The sequence below is a fragment of the Lates calcarifer genome, linkage group LG10, assembly GCF_001640805.2.
Source record: "Lates calcarifer isolate ASB-BC8 linkage group LG10, TLL_Latcal_v3, whole genome shotgun sequence".
Classification (NCBI taxonomy): Eukaryota; Metazoa; Chordata; class Actinopteri; family Centropomidae; genus Lates; species Lates calcarifer.
The window spans coordinates 27,754,575-27,777,164 of NC_066842.1; the positions used below are offsets into that span (position 1 = coordinate 27,754,575).

A 22,590-nucleotide genomic window follows, 5' to 3' on the forward strand; every position below is an offset into this window, starting at 1 on the left:
ACTGATGTGTTGAGTGGAGGATATTTGCTAATTTATCCAAACTCCCGGTGCTGATCTGGCTGGTAGATCTGCACCGTTTGATAATTACCAACTAGATCCCTGCAGTGTAGCTAAGTTACAGCTACCAGACTAATCCTTGCTTGTTTGATCGGTAATGTTACCACCATTGTCAGAGAGGGAGTTGTGCACCTCCAGCAAGCACACAGTGAGGGCTGGTGGTGAGACTGACACGGTGGGTAAGAACTTTGCCTACTCGCAGAGTGTGAGTATGTGTGCCCTCACAAGCAACAGGATGCAGGCTGCGGTTCACCTAATGCCACAGGTGTAGTAATAACAAGTGTTTTTCGTATTTCTCCATACACATTCTTTATTGCTGTACATTTGAATTATTGTTGACTCAATGACATGTAAGGATCTAAAGCTAATTTATGCACACCATGAAAACAAAAAAAGTTAATCAAACCTGCATTAATGCTGTAACTGTAAATAAATGAAAGTCCATAAGAAATTATGCACCAGTTGTTAATGTCCACAACACTGTGAAAAGCTAGCTGGTGTTGTTTGTCGATCCACCATAGGAAATCAACTGAAGTAATTTTAAGATGATTTAGCTAAAGAATCCCTGGTGTTTACAACAACAAAAGGCCTGGGTTCAATGTGCAAGTAATGTCCAGATTAATGTATTGTAATGAAGTGGTCATTCACTTTCAGTGGTGTTCATGTTGATCTTTTTCACCAAAATGTCTGATCTTGCAGCACAATATCCACTTAGGGAAAATTACAGTCTAGTCTATGGCAGATAAACTTCAGCTTCATACCAACCACCCAGCCACCTCTTGGTGACTCTAGTACTGTTAATAAATGTGGCACAATCCATTTTAAAAATATAATGTCTGAACGTAATCCAGCCAGCAATTATGTTTCTTACAAAACATATTTGCTGTCATAGTTTAGACTTACCAAAAACAAAATCTGGTGCTAATATTAACACTGGTGCCAATAGGAGAATGTGTCATCGCCTGACTGAAAGCATAAACCTGCTGTGTGATTGAGAGACTGTACCAGTTTATTTGCCATCAAACTAGTGACAACAGCCAAAATAAAGACCCCCCCTTTGACAGTGTGGGGCTAAATAAGACAAATGCATCATTAAATTAGAATATGATGCAGTACTCAGAGGGTGGGCATCAGTTCCTAATCTGATCTCATCAACACAACAATAATGCTCCAAATGAAGCAGAGTCAGGAAATGTATAGATGAAGTTATAAACTTGACCTGATCTTGACCTGAAGGAAACATTAGACTTAGATGCACTGACAAAGCTTGCTGCTTGAGAAAATACCACAGTGCCCCACCAGGTGCGATCTGAGAGCCAAGATGCAGTAAAAGAGGTAACCAGCTGAAATAAACGGGTGATTACAGTTAGCAAAACTGATTTTTATTCATTGCAAAAGATGCTCATCTCCCTTCCTTTCTTATTCTCTCTCAATTGCTGGTTCTCTTTACATTTTAAAAATTATGTTCACACATGGAGATAATCCACTACACCACACCTTCGTTCATAGTGTCATTTAGTGTCACAAAGGCTTACTGTATGTACAGTATGTGCCGTGTCTATCTTTCCTGTGTCAGTTGCCCACTTGGTGGTAGTGTACCCACAGTAACAGCTAAATGCTTATCAGTGTAATACAATATGATGACATACAGTGATATGCTTTCAATCATGTCTCCGTCTCCATTCATGAGCTGTCTGTCTATACATAGAGCTATCAAAGACATAGAGCTATCAAAGACATAGAGCTATGTAAAAATCATGATTTTTTGGAAAGCTCTAGGAACCTTGTGTAGCTTGTCTGAGAATTATGGGGGTTTAGGTGTTCAGGTTATGAGATCTTTCTTCTTATGGTCACTACAATAACCACCCGGTATGGAACAATCATGGTCATGGTTACAAGAAACCATGTCATATTTTTAGGATGTTTGTGGGACAGTTTGAGGTCCTGCTAGTGATGCAACCATCATATTTGAGGAGGAAGAGGGCCAACTATTGGATCCTTGACCAGAGCAGCCTCTGACAGTCAAGTGTGATTGTGATGCCTTTATTCACGGTGCAAAAGCTCAGAAAAATCAACCTCATTCTGAAAAAAATCTCACTTTTTCAACACGTTTTAAACAGCTCAAACAAATAAATTGACACTAATTAATTGCATGAAAACAACACCCTCAGTGTGAGAAGGCCTTAAAAGGCCTTTTCTACATACATGAACACTTGTGATCTCATTTCCCTGCTCTACAATGCACTTCCCATGCCTACTCTGGCAGACTGTGTTTGACACACTTATAAAATATCTCTATGGGCTTTTTGAAATGTTCAGATGCAATGGACAAAGACAGCTTATGCAAATTGAAAATCAACTTAATTAATATGAATCAGCACATACTTCCACTTAAGCAGAGTTATACTCTGGGTCTGCATGACATAAACATAAATAATATCATTGGTGGACACAAGCCTCTGTGACATCTGCATACCCACCAATTTATTGTTTTGTCTACATACCAACTGTGCATGCAAGCCCACCCCACTGAATGTGGTCTGAGCCAACAGATCATAATGCGTTCTCAGTGTGTCTTGGGTACACTCATACCTGTACTTAGGGCTGTCCACATGTGATTAGATCATCCAAGATGCATATTCATGCCAGGTATGACCAGAGCCATACTACCATCCATCCATGTTTAAGGCATGTGCCCAGGCCCTTGGTCACATTTCCTGCATTTAAAGCTTAAAGCTTCCTTCTGGTCCATTTAACGTTGATGAGAGACCAGAGAATATGTACAGTGTTATCATTATTTTTATGTCACCCCACTTCCCAAGGCTCCAGTGTCAACCACAAACCAAATTATGAGAACCTGATATACAACGTACGCAATGTGGATCAGGTTTGATGCACATTTGATATGTTTGATACAGCAATAACCCAAAGCAGACCTGCAATCTAAAAGAACATGTCACTTCAAAGAGTAACAGACACTTCCCTTAGACAGTGTTGTCTCTTGCAGATTATGGACAGGGCCAGTTTTTCACATACAATTATTTAATAATTTTAGGGTAATTTTAGAGGTGTCCTTCAATTTACTTCATTTTCTTCCTTTTCTTTCCTTTTCTTCTTTTTCCTTTATTTTTTTCTCTCTCTCTCTCTTTTCTGTCAGTCTTGGTTTACATTAAAGACAATCTGGAAGCGGGTGTTTATGTCATTTGCCTCTGCCTTTAGCTGGGATTAGTGCTGAGTTAAACTTCATACGCAAGAAGCAGTATTATTATCAGATTCTGGTCAGCCTCTTTGTGTTGGACATTGAAACACTGTAACAGAGGCTACGGTTTGCTACTATCCACCTACTCATCATGTAGTTAAATTGAGCAGGTTATAGCTTAAAAAAGGGAAAAGGTTAGCAGCTAACATTGTTTATCAGGCCAAACTGGAAGATTTAAAGCTGATATCAGTATGTTCACTACTAAAGAGGTGTGTAACTCAGTTTTGGTAGTTTTGGTTTTACAGTACTTCAGACAGACTTCAGCTATCTCAAAACCTGCACAGCACTACATTTCATTTCAAACGGCAAGTATTACGGCTGCATTGTGTGTCATTATATGTCAGATTGAGCCTGTTCTCCATCATAGGTCAGTCTGTGAGAAACATTTGCTTTAAAAAAGAAAAGAAAAAAGGGACTCCACTTTGAAGAGCATCCCTGACATGGTTGGTTGGAGATGTTCACAGTGAAATAGCTGCAGTCAGGATGCCACATTGTGTCTTTCACAGTAACTGTATGGAAGTACTGTTATTCATAATAGTCCTGCTTCAGTACTTTAACCTCCACTTGAGAAGGTTCCTGCTTTTGATAATGCTAAAGGTCAAGTATCAGTGAGCATTCTGTACTTTGAAACGTCAGCATAGACCAACAGATCCTCAAATCTACAGGGGATACATGACTAATTCTGGTGTCTATGGTCTCATCACTTAATGCCCTCAGTGGCTCGTATGACAGTCTCTCATACTGTGCATTTAGTTAAGTCTAATACAACAAAGACGTTTTATGACATTAATGTTTAAGATGAAACTTTTTGTTAAAAACTGCAACAGTTATATAGATTTAATGTAAAACTATACTAATCTGTTCAACAAGATGCTAACTATTGCCTCAGAAGTAAAAACTTCCAAATGTAACAGCTCAGCCACGTGGTTAATCTTTCAACATTGTATTGTGTAAAATAGGATGAACAATACTCAGGAGCAAAAAAATACACACTGTCTCTGTAGATCCCTACCTGCAAAGCGGTAAGGAGGACCTCTAAGCCGCTGGAGGAGCTCGGGGTGGCTGTCATTCTTAGTCGCCTTTGCTCTGTGCCGATCAGTCAGTCGATCAGAGAGACAGACAGACAGACAGACAGACAAATGAAAGAAAAATTAAAAGGTAAACACACTGTTAAATTGGCGGAAAGAAAAACAGGCGGATGGAAAGAAGACAGCAGAGAAGCACTCGGGCAGACGGAGATCGTCAATCAAAGGAAGACAGGCAGAAGAAACCCGAAGTGCGTCCCGTGTATACGTCACACACACACACGAGACTTAAAGCATCTGTCTCTCTCGTTTTCTCTCTGACAGCAACACAGACGTCCACATGCAGCACGGCTGCTGTGTCCAGGGAGAGAGAAGCGGCACAGACCCTCCTGGCTTAAATTGACTGGGAATACTCACTCGCGTGAATGTGTGTGTGTGTGTGTGTGTGTGTGTCCTACCACGTTACACTACAAATATGACAGAAAATTCTATTGTTTATGTGTTTTCTTTTGAAGCACACAAGCACGGGTCTGTGTCGATGATGAAGAACACTATCAGATACATGAACATAAATAAAAGTGGTTTAATGTGTGTGTTGATGTGTTCAAGCGCATGCACGTGCCTGTGCATGTGTAACCCTACCCCTCCGGGATAAAGCGCTCCAGAAAACATTTGCGCGCTGGTGTTGAGAAGGCTGCCACTATAAAAAGGCTTCGACAAAACCAGCTGGGCAGCTGCAGGATACACAATATAGTCAGAGGTAAACCTCAACGATGAAGGGGTTTTGATGGCTCGTATGAAATTAACTTTGGAATTAGCCCATTTTAATGGCAGTCACCGAACCCTAACGCAGTAAAACGACTCCAGTCATTTCTGTTAAAACAAAGAAAGCCACGGCTTCTGAAAGCACTGAATAAACTTTTATAACATCTTAAGAAACGTAAGAAATGTTCATTAGGCTTTAGTTACATGTGGCACCCAGTTACCTGGATGATGACTAGTATGACAAATCAAGTTTAATAGTTTGAACTTGATTCATTCATAGTCTTTATATGTAGATAAAACTGTAAATTTGAGGTGATATTAAAAGGGACTGAGTCATTTTCTGTTACACACAAATTACCTATGCTTATATAACCACATCACATTTCAAGTTTAACTTTGATGTTGTGTTCCTATCCTGAGGCAACAGCACTACACAGAATAGGAAGCCCTTACCATTTATTGTGTCTGCCTTCCAGGAGTTCACAGAGTTCACAAAGGTTCAGAAAGGTCCTAATCAATCAATAGACAATCAGTACAATAAATCACATACACAATATATGTATAGAAATATGTATATGTATAAATACATTTATGCAGTGAAGATCAAACATAATATCAAACAGACATTGCATTAATGGTTGGCCCTGTGTGAAGCAGCAGCCTCTGATAACATCATAATAATAGACTAATTACAAATATACGACAAATAAGACAATAAGGCACATTCCGCAATACAGATGTAAAGAGTTAGCACAACCATCAAAACTAAAAACACAAGACTGAGATGAGTATGTATGTGGATGTACTAAATGTTTGTGGTCAAAATAAAAAATAAATTAAAAAAAACACTCCACCCATTTAAAACCTGAGCTGGTGTCCTGTATTAAACTGGGATGCCATGCAAGATAAAAGCCAATGGCCTCATCCTTGGTGATCACCAGGCACTGGTGAAGAGGGAGCAGAGGAGAATGAGACAGCACCACTCAAACATAAAGCCTTTGGTGACAAGAGTAGCCCTCTCTCACAGACTCATGAGAGTCAGTGCATAATGCTGGGGAAGTACAAAACATTTTAGGATTGAATTCAGTGATAGTATAGATAATATGGTATAATTTCACATCACTACTGAAACTGCTAATCATATGATAGCATCTGCTTGACAGGGAAGACTACACAGCCACCTTTACAGAACCTCAGGTCACAAACCACATAACATACCCCAACATCATTGGTGCACACAACCCACTGCCATTAGGGCTGAAATAAAGGGTTGCAACTAAAATACACCAAGCACCAACCAACACACTAAAGACTGGACCACTAATATTTTCATATTTTCAGCCACATACTGTTCAAGGTATGTTGGAGCACTGTGTCCATGAATGTCCTGAACATGATTGCCCACCAGCACATCTGGATCACAGTTCATAATGGTTCATCATGTCCAGCCTCCACATTTTGAGGTCCTCACTCTGCCTCTCCTTTGCAGCAGCATCCAAAGCTTTCCCTACACCTGTTTCAGTTTAAAACAACAGCCAACCTAAATGAAACTAACAACATCAGGATACATACTTTAACCAGTAAACCAGAGGTCAGAGCAATGGTTTGTTCCTTCTGCATACAACTCCCACACCCAGTTAGCAACCTAAAAAGTGGGATTTATGAGAGTGTTGTGTGCATAAATGTTGTGCTTGTACATTTGTTCTTGAATGATACTTGCATGTGTTGCTCCTCAACAAACTTTTTGTTGCATTTTAGACCCTTTTTCCCCACACTATGCGCAGTTTGGGACCTCTGAGATCTGAACTGAGACTGAGATGTGTTAATTCACTTTTAATCACTGTTAATTATTGGGGCTATACTGTAATGTTGGATGGACTGTATTATACTGCAGTCCCAACAATTGGCCGCCAGAGGGCAACACGAAGACTGTGACTGAAATAATTTAAATAATTATCTCTTTTTAAGACATATGTTTTCTCACATTTTTGACAACTTGTTTTCAGATTTTGATATAAGCTTTCATTTATTTTAATATGTGTATCTATATATCTATTTTTACTCCTGCTCTCTTTCCTCATTTGTGAAACAAGAGGGAATGCCTTTGTGTGTGTGTGTGTGTGTGTGTGTGTGTGTGTGTGTGTGTGTGTGTGTGTGTGTGTCTGTGTGTGAATAATAGAGACAGACAAGCTGAAGTCAAGCTGAAGGACACATTGACTGTGAATACCCATCCTTAATCCTAACTTTCAGCCACTGAGCTCACAGCCAGCTTCTAGCCCACATGAACTCTAGAGCATGCAGACTCACACACACACACATACACATGGGTAATCCCAACATGGCATCAAACACGCACACTTTCAGACACATGGAAACTCTCAAATAGACCTCATCATTCCCATCAGGGACAGAATGGCCCCAGGTGAAATCATACACACACTTGTGCACCACACAGGATTCCCCCAGCTTTACACACACTCAGACAAACCCACATGCACACATATATATATACGCACACATACATTTCCTCTATAATAAGGGAAGACCCTGTGTGTTGCTGTGTGTTGCTTCAGCTGTCTAGTTAATCTATTTCACTCATGCCTACACACAACAAGCTGTCACAGTGATATGCATCTCTGGGCTTTCCATCTATAACTCTGCTCACATTACTCTGTGAGCAGAGCAGCATAAACTTAGCAGCTGGCTCACCAGCCACCATTTGCTTATTTTATAAATAATTGATGTTGTAAGCTTCTTCTGTCAGGGAGCTGTATTGTTTATATTGTCATAATATACACTTTAGCATTTGAATACTATATATACATATATATATATATATATATATATACATATATATATATTCAAATAATGTGTGTGTGTGTGTGTGTGTGTGTGTGTTTATTTTTAGATTTAAATAATTTTACATAATTTTTAATCATTTAATATAATATTATTTTACCCATTAGATTTATTTTTTTTATTTTTTACTGTTATAATATTATATGTAGAATAATTCTGATATGTATATAACAGTGGTGGGCCTTCTCTGCTGGCCTTAAACCTAAATCACAATCACTGACACTGACAAATTTTTATATATGTTTTTTCCATTAACACTATATGTATTAAATTGTTCTCAATAGTCTATTCTCTTCATCTCGTAGCATTCCTCTTGATAGTGCTGCTTCCAATACAGACTGTTTAAGTTAGAGCTTTTATCCAATCAGATTTCAGCCCTGTGTTGCCAAGTCAAAAGAAATCTGTCTTATGGCCTTCACAATCAACCATGCAGGACCCCTTTAATTTAAAATGAAAGGCACTGAAACTATTGCCGGTTACTTTAACCAGATTTCAAGTTGGCAAGACCAGGGGTCATCTAGCAGGCCTATGGTAATGTAAGCATTTTGATGTCATTTGATTGGATGGTCAGAGAGCGGGTCAGGGCTAGCAAACCACATCTATAGCTACTAGCACAAGCTAAAACATGTTAGTACAGATTTGATAGCTGTTTTTTCAACCCACAATGGCTGAAGGAGGAGGAAGAGTTCAGTGACTCTGTTGTAGAGGTTATCTGTGAGTCTCAGTTCCAACAATAAGTCCTTTTCTATCACCATGGAGGCTAATGCTGAAAGTCGAGTCTGCCCAGTCCCAGTTTTTTTTAATTTGTCTACAAATAATCAGCAGTTTCAGTGAGTAGAAAGCATTTTATTTAATTTTATTCTTTACATTCTTGTAATTTTGTTAGTTAATAATGATGCTTTTGCTGAAAATGATGAGTGTGGGAAAAGACATAGTCCAAAGTCAAGTCATCAAAAGTCATCTGAAACAACATCAGTTGATAGTCACACAGCTGGATCACGACTTGATCACAGCTGATATATATATATTTTTTTTTTTTTTCTGGAAATTTAAGAAAAAAACACTTAATGCTTTAAAATCAAAATAATATAAACATGGAAATGGCACTGGTACACAATTAAAACATTTTTACTTGACAAGCTACAGTCTACTAAATAAAGTCCAGGTAGCAACGCTCTACACTGATCAGCCACAACATTAAAATCACAGAGACATGAAGTGAATAACATTGATCAGTTCATTACAGTTTTGCCTGTCATATTTTAAAGACTGCTCAGAAATGGTTCAAGGAACACAACAAAGAGACCAAGGTGTTGACCTGGCTTCCAAAGTCCCCAAATCCCAGTCCGATTGAGCATCTGCTGCTGATTCTTGATCAATATACCGTTTTTTTAATCCTCACATGATCAACCAATCATACAACTGTATGTCAAGATACAGGTTAAAAATGGAACTGATAAATCATGAAAAGACAATTCTTTTGTTAACTGGACCTAAAGTTAACAAAGAAGAAGCAAAGGTATTCAATAATTCACAAGAACAGGAAAAGAGAAAAATAAACATAACTTCATGTGTCTGTAGCATCATTTAATTAAGATGAGTTATTTAATCATCTCACAACCACTCATATCTTGAGTGGATCCAATTCTTATTCCCCCAGTCCTTTTGGTTTTAATGCTTCCATGACCTTTCCTCTAGTGTAACCTGAAGGACAAATGTTACATTTGTAGCCCTCATATGGGAAAGTACTCTAATAATAGAAAGATGACCTGTAGGTTGTTTCCTCTGTCCAGTTCATACATATTGTTGTCTATAAAAATTTCAGCCTTTAGAGGCTGACAGAGGGGCTTAAGGCCTTTCTTGTTTATTTATGGTGCAGCGGCTCCATGGCAGTGATCCTGAACCATTTCTGCTTTAAAAGTGATGCCACCTCACATATAAATCATGCTGCAATTGAAACTTTATGTACAATACGATACGATAAAATGTACCCATAAATCAGATGAAGTGAATAAACAGAGAAAATCAGGTGATGAAAGACACCACCCTCTGTCATACAGGCCAAATGATCCAAACTGACAGACACCGACAGACAGATACACTTCCTCGCAACATTTAGGTTAATAAATTAATTATATATCAGCCTTATTAAAGGCTCTGAATTTCTAATACAGCATAATAATCTGTAATTTATTAGTGTTGGATACATTTCATCATCGTCATTACTGAGATAATCCCTATCTCACACAGCAAGACTGGGTTTTCCTCCATTAAACTATGACTAGGTCACCAGCAGACCACAAATTTAAGTGTTGCCTTTAAAACCTATTCTTCATTTATTCTCCAAACAATGTAATGAATTCAATCAAACTGATTCATCATGTGCTCTCAGCCCAAGGAATAAAACTTAACAGCAAACAGCAAAGGGGGCTTATAGTGAAATTATGAGAGTTTATAGATGAGTCAGTGGAAGGATATTATGAGGGGAATCAAATGATAAATTTGAATTTAAATAAATCAGTGAGCATTTCAGATATGTTAATTAACAACATTTCCTCATTATTTTAGTGGAAAACATTATCTGCTGAGCATTACATCTCATTCAGAGCATGTTTGCTGTTGCACATTAGTTGGTTTATTAATGTAATTTCTTGGAGACAGAGTTGCTGCCATGGGAATATTCGTTTGGTAAATGAAGACTGTCCTCTCCACAAAAAAGCAGCATTAAACCTTTGTTTAATCAGCAACAAACCTAACCTATGATTTGTTCAGTCTAGACTTAAGAAGTAATGAGATGTTGTTCCTATACAGTGTAAACAAAAGACAGACCACAGTCTTAGCTGTAACTGTCTAAACATAACACCACTATCATTCTGTATCATGGTTCTGGATGGCCACTCAAATGAAGCATTCACTTACAGTGCTCAGAGCTCATAAATGGCCACAGTAGGCAGTGATGCTTCACTGTGTAGCAGCTGATGACCATGATACACAGGGTGAGGATCCTGTATCAGAGCTTGATTTAATCAGACCTCAAGCATATGAAAGTAGATAAGAAAACATAAAAAGGGGTAATTCTGGAATGAAGTCACAACTCATTCATTTTACTCTGTCAGTATGAGGACTTCATTCAACATTGCTCATCCTATGATAAATATAGAGCTATTGAGTGCATCATTATCAAGCCAGTTGCTCTGTTCTCTCTGGGGGGCTGATACACCACACACTGTATAACCCTATCACTCAAACAACTCTGTATTCCAGTTGAAGGTGCACTCTCAGCAGTAATGTGGTAGTTTAAGTTGTATTTTTCTTTAACACACATACATTATCATGTTGCCCCTTGCCAGTGTAAGTGCAAGTATCACTCAATTATTATTGTTATACATGTAATTTACCACAGTAGTATTGTATGATTACAAAAATGCAAGATGCAGAACTGATGTTATGCAGAGAAAGGCAGCAAGTGTGGTGCAAGCAGTCTGTTAGCCTCCAGTTCTATTTGCCAGACCTAAAAAAGTCAACTTATTACCACCTCAGAGACATCACAAGGATATGAAAATCATGTTTAAACACGATTTAGAAAACTGCAGCTCATTCAGAGAGCTGCTGAGTGAGTCCTAACAAAGACCACAACACTGAATATGTCACTCCAGTTCTCACATCGTTGCACTGGCTCTGGGTCAACTGATTTGACCCAAAGCCAGTTTATAAATGATTGCTTCTAATTTATAAACCACTAAATAGTTTCGGACTATATTACATCTGTGATCTTCTTCTACAATATCAACCCACTGGACCTACTTAGGTCAGCACTGCTCTGCTTATTACTCTCAGAATTCAGTCCAAACATGATAAGGCTGCTTTTAGCTTCTTAGCCACACAGATTTGGAAGCTACTTCCAGAAAATCTGAGACCTCTCAGCTTTAGCACAATGTTGTACTGAACCGTGTGGAGGAATTGACAAATTAAATTTTCTCAGAAACATTCCTCCTCTTTCTTGGTCATCTTACTCAGTGTGTATAATTTGGATCCCATTACACCAAAGGAGGATCTGGCTCGTTGGTTTCAAAGCCTCTGATAGAGTGAGTGTGAGTGCTGATACAGACCATCACACTGCCTGCCTTCATGTGAGTGGCCATTATCTTTCCTTCAGTGCTCTATGGCAAGACTTCCAAATCCAGAAATCTGTTTTGGTGCTGGTGTGAGGTCATTTGAGGTGCAAATGCTGGTGTATTGCCAGTTTAACTGGGACTAAAGCATTTTCTTTCCATTAGTTCCTGTAGTTTGACACATACCTGAAAACTTCAAAACAGGTATGCAAAGTAATTACAATTCAGAATTGTGCTGATCACAAACAAATTTACATATATGTATCACCAACTATTGTACAGATTTTCCAGAAAAGTGCATTTTCTTATGACAGAAAAAGAACTCTCTCTCCTCTGCACATTAAAAATATAATTTCTTGTATATTCAGATTTACAGGTGATGGTGAGTAATCACAGTATGTTCCTATAAAAGTACTCAATCTGAACACAAATAGAAGCCAAGATAGTAACCTGGGCCATGGTAAAAGAAAAGAATATATCATAGCCTGTGATTTACCTCTTTATATGCTATGTGTGTTTTAATTAAAGTTTCAAATACAAAGTTATCTATCTTTAGTGTTACTTCTGGAAAGCAATGCTGTATGTCATTTTCAGTACACCAGATGCAGGAATAATTAATGCAGCATTTCACATTTTTAAGTACATAGGATGATTAGACGATGATTAGTCGCATTCCTAGATTGATTCAAGTAGCTTGGAGCATTATAATGAGTAATCGGAATTTCACTGTTAAATTTAAATAGTAGCTGACAGGACGTTCAAATCTGAACTGACCTTCAAAGCCTTTTGGGTACTATTAATACAAAGGGGAGATTTTATGAGAGCTCAGTGCCCTCAAGCAGCCAGTCAGTCAGGGAAGGTAGCAGGTTACTGTGTGCAATCAGAAGGTAACAGATCAGCTGATTTACCTGTGTCTCTCTTTCTCTTTTTCACACACACATACACATACACACATACACACACACACTCACACAACCATGATAATTGTGCGTCCTTGCCCTCAAACTCCCTTTTTCACTCAGTGCCTCTCTCACAAGCTCTTGTGTAACTCCTCTGTGACATTGCTGTAGTGTGGTGTTCGAGGAGTGCACATGTGTGATCAGCAGTGTCATGGTAGTAACTGCTAAAGTTAGGGTCAAACCACTTTTCATTCCTGTGGCATAGGAATGCTTGAACAGCAAAAAATCCCTGTAACACACCTCCCCTTTGACTATTCCTGTGATCATGTACCACTGATCCAGTGGCTGTGAACATAAACAGCTCTATCCCAAACATAGAAGCTTGTCTTTAAACCATCTCTTACTGAGGTGGAGAAAATTACCATCTCATATAGCCACAGTAACTTTGATTGTACAACTGTTCCATCACCCTCTAACATTATCAGACTGTAAGGGTTTATTCATAGACATAAACCAGATGTGAATAAGGTGATTATTCAGTATTAGTTCATATTGTAAATGCATAGGTCAGGTGGATGCTGTGCAAGGCTGACCAAAACCTTTTTAGAGTGATGAGGTTCTGTTACTGAGTCAGTGGCCTGTAAGTAGTCATTAAAGAGAATTAAAAGTATAACCTGTGAGAATATCTCAGTTTATGTTGTATTGAACTTCTGGAATAGAAAGCAGTTGGAAGCAGCAGCTCCAGAGAAAAAGTTATTGGAAAATATTTTCCTCTTTTTGTGAATGAGTGAAAACACCAGTGTGAGTTGACAGGGTCTTAAATTGGATATTTTAATCATGAGTAACTGTGACGCTTTCAGTAAACACTTAGTTTACCCCTGCTCCTGTCTATGCCTAAAAGTAACATACTAAATATCTGTGCAAGTACTGGTTTTTATCAGCTTCATTTATTATTTTAGTCATTCTCTGCCGCTTTATCATCGTTAATTTACTCCTGTCATTTCAGACCCTGCTACTGCCACCTCCCACCTCTGGCCTGGCATCAGCCACAAACTATTAAAGAGTTCAAAGTAAGGGCACTCAGGTCATCTACAGACCTAAAAGGTCTCCCCTCCTGCTCTTCCACAGTAAACTATCAAGAGGACAAGAAACATATGACTGAAATGTATCTTTTTGATGGTGCAGACTCCCACTGACTGATGTACAGTGAAAATTCCCATGTCCCATGTATCCTTTAACATAGTGAAACTACAAAATGTTAGGTTTAATTCAATATCTACCATGTATCTATAATGGAAACTAACATTGTAGGTATCATCCATCCATCCATCCATTATCTATACCACTTATCCGTTAAGGGTCGCGGGGGGGCTGGAGCCTATCCCAGCTGTCATTGTGCGAGAGGCAGGGTGCACCCTGTACGGATCGCCAGTCCATCGCAAGGCCAACATATACAGACAAACGATCACTCACACTCACATTCACCAAGTTACCAATTAACCTAACGCGCATGTCTTGGCATGTCTTGACAGTGGGAGGAAGCCGGAGTACCCGGAAAGGACCCACGTATGCACAGGGAGAGTCCACAGAGAAAAGCCCCACGCTCAAACTGGGGCTCAAACCCAGAACCTTCTGGCTGTGAGGTGACAGTGCTGACTCTGCACCACCATGCTGCCTCTACTAGGTATCAAACATTCATAATTTTGCTTTATCAATATTTATCCGTCATGCATTCCCATTCGTTTATTGATAGATTGCAGATCATCTTATTTTCTACTCATGACTGGGTTGATGCTGAAATAATATATTTTGCTTGAGGTTCAGACATCTCAGTATCCACTAGTAGAATAGCCATGCAATACATAACCTAAACATATTCCCTCCCACCATTGCCCACTTCACCAAATTTCCAGTTTCTTCAATTATGGTTAACATTGTTCATTTGCTCCACTGTTTCATTTCAGCCTGATTATCCGTTATTGCATTTGACCTGTGTTAGTAGATAATAGTTATTTTGCCATATATTTGGGCAGTTAGGAAGTCACAGCCTCTGGTATGAGACTGGTTGACTGCATTCACTACATTGTTATTTTTTTCCACTTTAGAGCTGGCACCCTGTTATGAGTGCTTGTTTAAATAAACTTTGAATAAAATGCTACAACAGGCTGATTAACAGAGAATATGACAAAAAAGGGGAAAAAACAAGTCGTGGGTGTATAGTATAACTGCATCTAGTTTTTGAAATGTGTATGTGAGGGCTGAAGTGGAAATAAAGCAGGAAACAGTATCTGAGCTTTAACTTCTCAGAGGACTGCTTATAGCAACTTAACATGATATAGCAGTTAAGCAATGATCCCAGCCTGCCCCCTCCCAGCACACACACACACACATTGGACTGTATATGATGCATGGATTTGTGCACACCTACAGTATATACTTACTCATATGCTCACAAGTGCACAAGACAATAAATTCTCACACTCATAAACATCTAACTAGCTCCAGTTCAGTAAATATTCTCAGTTCAAATGTCCAATTGTGATAGAAAATACTGGATGGAGTGAATAATGGATGTGTTAATAAAAGCAGTCACTTCATTGTTCAAGACAAATGTTACCGTTAAATATCATAAGTGCTGCTCATACTATCCTGTGTCTGTAGCACTCTAAATACAAGAAAGAGCTGATGAAAGTAGAGCAAGGAAACATTGCATTGCTAGAGTATTTGAGATGGCACCAATGGTGACACTTGTCTGTGCATGTCTAATAGTATTACTTAAATAACACTAACACTATTAATACTGTGCACAGGCCTGACAAAGCAGCACAGGGGGCATGTAGCTTAAAACGAATAGTGACATTTTGCCCCTGTGAATTTTCTGTCGTTCTTCTTTTTTTTTCTTCATTTTTTACATGCATACACCATCATGAATGAGGTTATGTTAGAATCAATGATAAAATCTCATATTACACTTTTACTTATAATGCCACACTAATCATACAAATGGCTACACCCTGGAACACAAAGACAAAGCTTCTCCTCTCATTCCTATGTCTTTATATCAACTGCTGAGGATGGTGACTCTTAACTGCCACCTGTCAGCTTTCTTCCTTCATTACATTTAATGTTTAAGGCAGGTTAGTCAGAAACATTAAAAATTCAGTTCGACATTTAATGTCCAAACAAATGTTACTGTTACATAACAAACTGGCTACAGCTGTGTGCCCACAACAGTTATCACAGTTCCACAGGTGCTAGGCTATGTCTCACATCACTCCCTGAGGGTTTTTTCATATTAGGTACAGTTGTTTCATACTGTGTCTCAATACAACTGGCCTTCTCCTCCACTCTGCCACCGACTAGTTTTCACACTAGTGATTCTTCTGTAGCCACTTAATGCATCTACACATTCCCATAAAATAGGAGGCAGTATGCACCCAGCTGGTTTGGAATCTGGCAATAAACACAAAGAAGAAGACAAGTACGCAACACTACATGTTCTGTACATGTTCAACTGCAGTCTGCATCCATGTTTTGGCACAGTTGTTTTCTCACCTGATACGAACTGCGCACAAGTACAAAACCATGACCTTTTGAAGGTTTGTTGTTCTGTGCCTGGGTATGGTACACAGTGTTCACACAAATCAAATGAACTGGACTTTGGGGTCAAGTGCCCTCAGACCCTTGCCGGGTTGCTGATGTGAAAGCCCCATGATTCACTCATCACCCTCATTTCTGCATCATTACTGTCTGTAATTTAATCCATAAAATGTTGTGCATGGCATTGTTAGCATAAAGTAGTGTACATATCTTGGACATCATTTTTGAGGATACATAGAGCTTGAATTTCACACTTAGTTACTCAAATAAAATGGTGGACAATAAATGAAGTGTAATAGATAGTAAAGACTGAATGATTTCACACACAGTCTTAGACTGTTACTAAAGCTCAAACTTTCATCTCTATCAAGTTGGCTATCAAGTTGTTGTTTTGTTGAGTTTGATTCACTGTTAATTGTAAAACCCTAATTTCCCTTTAGCATAATCAAGCCTCTTGGTGAGACAATTTGATGCTACTTCGCTCCTCTCTGCTATGCCTCTGATCTGACATTCCATCCAACTCTAGAGAGCCGAGACCCAGAATGCACATTCACATTCAAGACATAACAGAGCCACATAGCACAGATAGCAGTGCAGTTTGACCGACACTGGCGACATGAGCTCTGGTGTGTAGGCAGCACGTCTATGACAAAGCAGACAAAAGCTGCTTTCCATAACTGTTTGTCATTCTTTGCATCTTGTCACTCACAGCAACTATTTGTCAGCTTGGCTACTTATTTCAGTGAAGATAATGACTCTGATGAAGATGGCTTTGGGATTACCACTATCATCTTCAAAGGTGTATGACTCCAAACAGGGAAGATTTATATTACAAAAACACAATTAAAGGTCTAACTTTTTCTCAAATATCGGGTAATACATAATTTGATCCCATAACTGCATGTAAATGCTCATGTTGAAGAGGCTCTGGCCGAGTCAAAGCTCTGCTCTGCTCTGCTCTGCTCTGATGTGTGGAAGCACCCAGTGATGCATGACAACTTCACACAGGCTGCCAGATCAATTCTGCAGCTCTCTCTCATTCACTAAATACAAATACATATAACAAGCACACATGAACACATACATACTCTCAGTCTGTGCCTACCTGTGCAAAAGGCTGGGTAGCTGCTCCCCAGCTCCCTTAGAGTTCCATTCCAGGTAAAATTATTACAGCCGTAACCAAACATTATAACTGTTTCCACTTGTTTCTCTGCAGATGTGTCTATCACCTTATTTATCTGTCTGATCTGTGTGGTTTAGGATTGAATGGATAGACAGATTCCTTCTCTGCCTTCTGTCTCTTCTCCTCTCACTGGGAGCAAATGTAAGGGAACCCCAGCCTAGTGTGTATGACTGTGGGGAGAGTGTGCGAGCAGCACTTTTAAGCACCTGGCTGAGCTTTAAAAATGCTCTTGTGCCTTTTGCCTGCCCATTGGTCAGAGGCCCAAATGTCAGACAGAACTGCTGTGTGTGTGTGTGTGTGTGTGTGTGTGTGTGGTGTGTGTGTGTGCGTGTGTGCAGGGGGGTAGATGGGATGAACATATAGGTCCTGTGTGAGTGTGTGTCTGTGTGTGTGTCTGAGTGGTATTAGGTGAACACGGTGTGTGCATGTAAATCACCCCTGTCAACAGTTTGAGTCAGAGGTTCCACAGTTTCCTCCTGTGGGGGGTGGGGGGTCAGAGAGAGAGGATAGCAGAGAGAGGTCACAGGAGAGAGTAAAGGGATTGCATTTGTAGTGTTCATTTGTCTTTGAGGGGATTCTAGGGGTCTAGTGTTACTCCCCACCCCCAGCCCCACCCAGAACAACATACATAACAATAAAATAAGCAACTAATGCTATTTTTGAGAAAAGCCTGCATTCATGAACAGTTTCCACTGATATCTACACACTGTTGCCTTGAAGCACACAATACCTCATGAAGGCATGGGGATCTAAACTGAAACAACTGCCATCCCCTGATCAGCCGGGAGGGAAAAAACTCATCAGTGGTGTTGTTGTGTGTTGCCAAGGTTCGAATAATATTGTTTCATCTATTTAGATAAGCAGATACAAATGGTACCCCCTTTTTTGTTTGTATGCCAGGCACATGTATATCTGAGCAATCAGTGTTTCAGTGTGTCTACCAACACCTATATATATATATATATATATATATATATATATATATATATATATATATATATATATATACATAAATATATATATATGGTGGCTGGAGGAAGGGATGTCAAAAGTGGTGTGCAAGGAAGTGGAAGCATGGCTGTCAGTGTATGCCACTTGTATAATATATTACTACATCCGCCTCCAACAAACCACATAACTTGAGTTCAGAGACTGCTCTGTTTTTGGTTTTGCAGAGTCAGGGCTCAGTGAGTTCAGGGTGTCACCATTTAGCTAGACAGATTCGTCTCATTTCATGCTGATGGATATGCAGCATGGCAAGGCTTGCAGTGATGGCTTATGTGTATACATCAACACAGAATGGTGCAAGAACTCAGTGCTAGCAATTGTTTGTTGCTGGTGAAGTTTGTGGCTGTCAAATGCAGATCATTTTATTTATCCACTGTAATTCACCACTATAATTGGAGTGTACATGTCCCCTAGAGCTAATGCTAAAGAGGACTCTGTGGACTGTAATTTGCAATCTGCAATTTGTAAGTGGCAGAACATACACCCCAATGAACTGTTTACAGTTGCCAGAGATTTCAAAGTCCCAAGTCAAGGCTCCCTGAATTTTATCAGCATGTGGACAGTATGTGGGCAACAAGAGGGAAAAACACACTGGATATTGTTTACAAAAACTCTGCCCCCCTTGGCTACTCAGACCACATCTTAATGATGCTAATTCCAGCATACAGACCGCTCCTCAGGCACTCCAAACTGGTTCTGAAGCAGGTGAAAACCTGAATCATCTCTTCTCCTCAGTACTGTTTTGAGCACACTAACTGGCACATGTTCAGGGTGGCTGTGAGTGACGGCACCTCCAACAGCTTGGTGGAATTCACTGCATCAGTGACCAACTACATTAACAACTGCACAGTGAAGAGGATTTTGTAGGTGGAACATTTTTTCAGTTATTGGTTGCTTTGTTTCTCTACAGTTGCAGGGATATCATGTTGTTGCCATGTATAGTGCCTTGCAATAAAGTGCTGAAAAGTGCTTCCCAGGAGGAGTGGCCCTTGTCCATTATAAGACACGGTCTGCTGCCACTCTGACTCAGTTTTAACTGTTACATTTCACTATTGACCCAACTGATAATAGTATTAACAGGAATCTCCCAGTGAACTGTTTGTGTCTGCTGCCTTTCTGTCTGAGCAGACAAGCAGCAATGTATTTGTAATGTACACACACACTCTCTCTTTCTTTTACACACACATGTGCCAGTGAGTCCTGGGCTGCCACACATCACAGTAACAATGTAAAGAACTCAAGTCATTGTGAGAAGACACATCCAGACAATGCTGTGGCACTGACATGTCTGCAGATCAGCCAAGGTTCAGCACTACTCCATCTCCTCACAATGATGCTGACATAGCAAATGACTGCTGTTAAATATAATACGAATGAATATGAGGAGAACATACTGGAGTATAATATAGATGATAGATGATATAGATGATAGATATGATGAATTAAATCATGTCATCACGCTGAGACTAAAAAAAAACACAAACTACAGGGAACTTCAAGAATGAAATTGCTGTTTGAACAAATGCATTGTGAGATGGCTACAGGCTGGAGTGCAACAGAAATGTTGTGTAAATCAGTAACAAACTTCACAAACCTATCCACAGTGTGAAGAGTCTTATAGAATGTTTTTGGCTCTGCAGAAGCAGCAAGAGCTAGAGATGTCTTCCAAGGAGGGCAGAGGGGAGCCAGTGGTTTTCTGTGCAGTGCTGATGATCTATCCTGTCTGCTGATGAGCAACTAGTGTACCACACTGAGATACAGAGTAGTGAGTGCATTCAGTTTAATAGTCTATACATGCTTAGTGAGGAAGTCCTTGATGAGCTATAGCCATGGTGTCTTCTGTGGACTGTGAGTGCAGCCAGTTGGTAATTGTTAAGTTGATTTTGATGGTTGGTTGTTGGAGACAGGGATCATGATGGCCAACTAGGGGTGGGATGGTGGTCAAATAAAGCCAAGGCAATGTATTCTGATTTCTATTTACAAAACCATGACCTTACCTGCTCTTCCTTTCGACCTCTTCATTAATTTATCTGATGACTGGCTTGCTGCTCTTATCAGTGTGCAAAACATGTATGTACTGTATGTGTGAGAAAACAGAAAGCATAGCACTACAATGATAAGAACCCTTTTTTGTGTGCTTTTCAAGGATTACCAACCAAAACTGAGGCTGCTGAGTCTACTGTTGACAGAAAATCACAGATATGACTACAGTGTGACAGGCTAATTAATGGAAAATATAACAACTGAGAAACTGATAAGTTAATTAAATACAGTAACTCAGGTACAGCACTTAACCATAGTTTTCAGGCACATGTACTTACTACATTTACCACACTAACTACATTTGTATGACAACCATAGTTGCTAGTTCTTCTGCAGATCTTATGCACAAAACTTATTATCATCTCATCATATAGTTTAATTGTTTACAGGATTTCAATTTGGCATATGCTTGTGGTTTCTGCTTTTTCTTGAGTATATATATTTTTCTCAGCATGTGATGTTTTTTTCTTTAATACTTCTCACCTATGACTATGAGGAATATGTTATTCACTGCTTCTACATAAGTATTCTCCTCTAACAGCTAGTCTAGTGTTTTACCTGTGAGACTCTGGTTTTAACGTCTTCATTCATCATCTATGACATGAATACATCAGATTTCCAGTCAGAGAAAGTATAAGTGTGTGTCCTGCTCATAGGTAGCTCAGTTATAAAATCATCTCTCCTGATTGGTTTCTGATGACTCTGTCAGCAGGATAGCTGTAGAGGAGGTCATACCAGTTAGGAGAGCTCACAAACATTCAGCAGCAGAACTGAAAGCAAAGGTGTAGAGAACAGACACTGTTTCCACAGTTTTGTTTGGTCAATTTGAGACAAGACTCTTTTGGTTTGTAAAGTTTACATCCTGACATGCTGTTGCTGTCCATTACTCTATGTAGAATTACACAGCTAAAATAAGTGCAGTAATTCAACTGACAAAATGCAACGGACTCAGGGGCTTATCAGCTGATGAATCATTGATGTGTAGTTGGCAGCCAGTTGGCGGTTTGTATAAGTAAAGGATCTAAATACTTTAATCTTGATGTGTTTCCTGTGCCAGTGTTCCCTGTGTCAGTGCAACCAGATGCAGCATCCAAGTTTATTTCCTGCCCTCCACTGACATATGGACACTGGAGAACTACAGGGAGAGTTTCCCTGAGATATGTTTTCTCCTCCCCTGGATTCCTGGAGCCTAAGAAGCATTGCATAAGCAGCTATCAATATCAGAATGATAGCAAGGGGGCTAATGATAGCTGATACAGGGGACTGTGAGGTCCTCGCAGTACAGTATCTGATACAGTTGTCCAAAGCATTTTCATCTTGGGGCTGAATCTCTGGCTTAGCTTTAGTCTGGTCTTCCTCCACCTTACTTCGTCTATATCAGAAATTCAATCTCATCTTCTGCACCTGTTATTCAAAAACACATGTTTCACTGCTAAACACATGTTTCCAGGTAGCAAAACCCAAATGGTTGGGTGGTTATTAGTCCAAATGGTTTTGCTACCTGGATGAGGAGGATGGTTTGGATGATTTCAGTTTTTGTGGTGCCCTGAATCAAAGGGAAAAAAGAAAGCTTTTGGTGCCATGGTTTGCTGAGTTTGTTGAGTTTGTATCTACCTTTACCATATCTGTATGTGGTGGTGTATGGAGTTTCAGTTGTCCAAACTCCAGAGGTAGAGGGAATCTTACTGAGACATACTTGTCATCTCCGAGGCTTAACAGAACATCATCTTGGCATGTGAACCATGCCCTGGTACTGTCTCATGTTGCCCTCAACTCACAG

At 39.5% G+C, this 22,590-nt stretch overlaps 1 protein-coding gene across 1 annotated transcript in view; it reads right to left on the reverse strand.

Moving 5' to 3' along the window:
- Positions 1–17,916, reverse strand: part of LOC108884586 (cytosolic carboxypeptidase 4) — a 124,562-nt gene extending 106,646 nt beyond the window's left edge. The window contains 2 exon segments of the mRNA XM_018678567.2: positions 4,329–4,402; positions 17,682–17,916. Of these exon segments, the coding sequence (XP_018534083.2) occupies positions 4,329–4,402; positions 17,682–17,763 (156 nt within the window). The 5' untranslated portion in view covers positions 17,764–17,916.
- Between the last annotated feature and the right edge of the window lie 4,674 nt (positions 17,917–22,590).